Raw genomic sequence first — 3,533 nt, 5'->3', positions numbered from 1 at the left:
TTGGAGTAATAGCAGAATTCTACTCAGGTGCATTCTCTAGGTACCCCACAGCTAACTTTCATGTCTCTCAACAGCTTGCACCTGCAGCCAAGTCTGTGCTAACTCATAATATTATTCTATAGGAAAGACAGAGGACCAAATAAGATCGACTATGTCCTGGAACAAGTCTAACTTTCTTCCCTTCACCACCTACCCCAATGTCTAACTTCCTTCTTTTGTGCATCCAGCAATAGATTTCTACTGACAGCAGTACCAGTTACCACCCTTCTCTACCCAGGAACAGAAAAAGATTTCACTGACTCTCATCTAAGTGGATTCAAACAACTGGCTAGCCATTCAATTTGCATTTTCAGCAAGCAAGCCTACTCATTACAAATGCCTCACTAACTACTCTCCCCAGTACAGCATGCATCGCTCCTCTTTTCCTATAGAGCAAGGAAAAGCCCAAAACTGTGTTGATCTCTTTGTCCACCAGTCCCAGGTGCAAGAAGCCCTTTTCTCTTACACAGCTGCCAGCAGAGAAAGATCTTCTTCCCCCTGCTGGTAGAGATCGAACTTACACTCTCCCTGGATGCTGGAGGCATTGCTATGGCGACAGCAGCTACAAGCCCAGTACCTGGCGGGAAATCCCCGTCCAAGCCACTCCTAATCCCGCTCTGGCTGAGACAAGCTGGACTGAACAATGACATCTGCGACTGAAGCCTAGAATCTCTCCAACAACAAATAAACTTTCTCGCCAGGGCTGTGCTCCACAACAAAAGAACATTAAACTTAATAAACATGGGGAGGGTATATGATATTAGAAAAAATGCTGTCTCTTTGTAAATAAATCAAATGTTGTTGAAACCAATGTTAACACTCACAAAAAACTCTGTAATAACCCATTTTCAAGATTTCAACCCATGCTGATTGTTACTGCCATTTGCTAAAATCACCACAGGAAACAGGTCATGGTCAGTTATCAAACTTTGGATTTTCCCGAGATGAAATGAGTTGCTTCTTAGGGCTGGCGATGACACTTTTTCATATTTTAATCAAAGAGGGGGAGATGTTGGGGTCCTCTGTTATGCAAGTAGAAGTCTCTTCACATCCGGATAGCTCATGAGCTCGGAAAACCATGTGCTGCAGACTCCTTTCATAGCAGAGTGCCTTCCTGGCATCCTCCCTGACCCTTCTCTTTAAGTGCTCGCCACAAATTCATTCCCTCTGGCACAGGAGCTACCAGGTTTTAATCAGGCATTGTCTGATAGCCTGATAGAAGCCCACCGCCCTATGTAAATGAAGCATTTCAGGAGTACCTATCAGCTAAGGTTTTTACTACCACCCCCATAGTATAAAATATCCTGGTTTCCCCTCAATAATCGGAGCTGGATCACCGAGACTTGGAGCCGAGCTAAGTCACTGAATAAAGGGGCTGTACCACTGACTGAGCTGAGTTCTGTGTCTTACTGCCTACGATCCAGCCTCCCCGGGGGGCGCTATCTTTCCGTCATCGATTCATGGAAATCCAGCTTCAGCCGTCCCGCACCTCTCCTTGTGACCTGGCAGCTGACGGGTCCGAACTTAGAGAGTGCACGAGTGAAATTGGGGCGGAACTCGACCGGGCCAGCCCCGGTAGCAGAGTCCCACAGAGACGCGGAGAAGCAGGGACCCGCCAGCAACGCGGAACAGACGAGTCGCGGGACCCGCTGCTTCCCAGGTGCGCACAGGAGACCAGCGCCACGCTAGCAGCTGGCGCCCCGAGATCCCTGCACATCCATACCCAGCTTTGATTCTAAAGGATCTTTATTCAACACACTGGTGTTCAGGAACAATTTTGTATTTAAGACTTTCCATACCATATATAAAAAATTAAATACCTTTCTATATTCCTGGAGAACTTCTTTTATCTGTTCTAATTCTGGATGATGAGGTAAAAAATATATTTCATGAAGAAAATCTTGCACAGCATCCCTAATAGTTGAAATAAAAATAATTATTTGCAAGAATCTGAATGTAAAGCAAAAGTTGAACCACTGTTAATTTAATTCATAAAGGCTCTAGGTGATTACTGACATGCAAAAGAATTTTCGTAGACACGTGCAGGGTCCTAGCTAACTTAATATTGGCAATTGAGCTGGTGATAATTAAGTGGTAGAGCCCTTGGTGAGCATGCTCTCAGACTACATGGAAAGGGAGTAGCTCATTGCAATTTACCTGCCAGCAGAATATGGCCATACCAATGACTTGATAAGATCAACAGAAGAAATAAGCAGAGCTCAAACTAAACTGCAAAACTATAGGCAAATGAAAGTGCTAATTGTTTTTAAGGCACTAAGTTTTGGAGAGTTTTGTAATGAAGCATTAAGTAGCTGTGCTGGACAGCTTCAGTTGTCAACTTGACACACTAGACTGGAGAAAATCACAATTAAGGAATTTCCTCCATTGCATTGGCCTGTGGACATGTCTGTGGGGCATTTTCTTGATTGCTGAGAGATGGAGGAGGGCCCAGCTCACTGTGGGCAGTGTCACCCCTGGGCAGGTGGTCCTGTGTTGTATAAGAAAGCAGGCTGAGCAGGGCCCAAGGGAGCAAGGCAGTAAGCAGTGTTCCTGTGTTCCATGTATCTGCCCTGAGTCCTGCCTTGGCTTCCCTTAATGATGGACTGTGAGCTGTAAGCCAAATAAACCCTTTCTTCCCCAAGTTGGTTTTGGTCAGTGTTTTTGTCACAGTAATAGAAAACAAACTAGGACAGTATTAAAACCAATCTCCAAATACAAACTTTCCTATAGAATTTTTGAGGGGCTGGAGAGATGGTTCAGCAGTTAAGAGCACTGGCTGCTGTTGCAAAGGACCAGAGTTTGGTTCCCAGCACCCACATGGCAGCTAACAGTCCTCCCTAACTCCAGTTCTAGGGGATAGGGGATCATCACCCTTTCTGGCCCCCCGTGGGCATTGCATGCACATGGTAGACAACATACACGCAGGCAAAACACTTTTTTTTAGAAAAATATAAAATAATCCTTATTGATACTATAATTTTTATTTGTCTACAATATAATAAATAATCTTCCTAGTTTCCAATGTATTTATAATTCTAGTCTTTATTAACTAATGCAAAAAATATAAACATCTACCATGTACTATTGTATGCTAAAACATGTGCTAGACATGAAATGAAACAATAAACAAACCAAACAAATTCCTTCACTCTGGAGTCTGAAGGTTCTACCTAGCACTAAATTAAAGAAGATTCTTCCTAGGATATGAAAAAGTCAGGAAAATTATCTTAACACCTAACAATAAGGATAGAAATATTTGTATAAAAACCTAAAAGACATTTGAAAAATGATCTTAGTTCTTTTCATGTTCTAGCATGTAGAAAATAAAATCTAAAAGTATTTTAAATGAATAAAAACTTATTAATCTGGCCAGGCATGGTACTGCACTCCTTTAGTCCCAGCACTAGAGGCAGAAGCAGGCCGATTTCTGTGAGTTCAAGGCCAGCTGGGTTTATGGGGAGACCCTGTCTCCAAAAGACATAAATAAATAAATA

General features: G+C 43.0%; 1 protein-coding gene across 1 annotated transcript in view; it reads right to left on the bottom strand.

The window, feature by feature from the left end:
• Atr (ATR serine/threonine kinase) overlaps positions 1-3,533 on the bottom strand; it is a 133,903-nt gene that overhangs the window by 89,775 nt on the left and 40,595 nt on the right. Inside the window, exon 21 of the mRNA XM_008856344.3 lies at positions 1,860-1,953. Within this exon, the coding sequence (XP_008854566.1) occupies positions 1,860-1,953 (94 nt within the window). The remainder of the gene's footprint in view (positions 1-1,859; positions 1,954-3,533) is intronic.

Source organism: Nannospalax galili, unplaced genomic scaffold (assembly GCF_000622305.1).
Source record: "Nannospalax galili isolate Female #2095 unplaced genomic scaffold, S.galili_v1.0 scaffold708, whole genome shotgun sequence".
In the NCBI taxonomy this organism is placed as follows: Eukaryota; Metazoa; Chordata; class Mammalia; order Rodentia; family Spalacidae; genus Nannospalax; species Nannospalax galili.
Note: the sequence above shows the minus strand (reverse complement) of the source record. Positions and strands in the feature narration are given on the sequence as shown.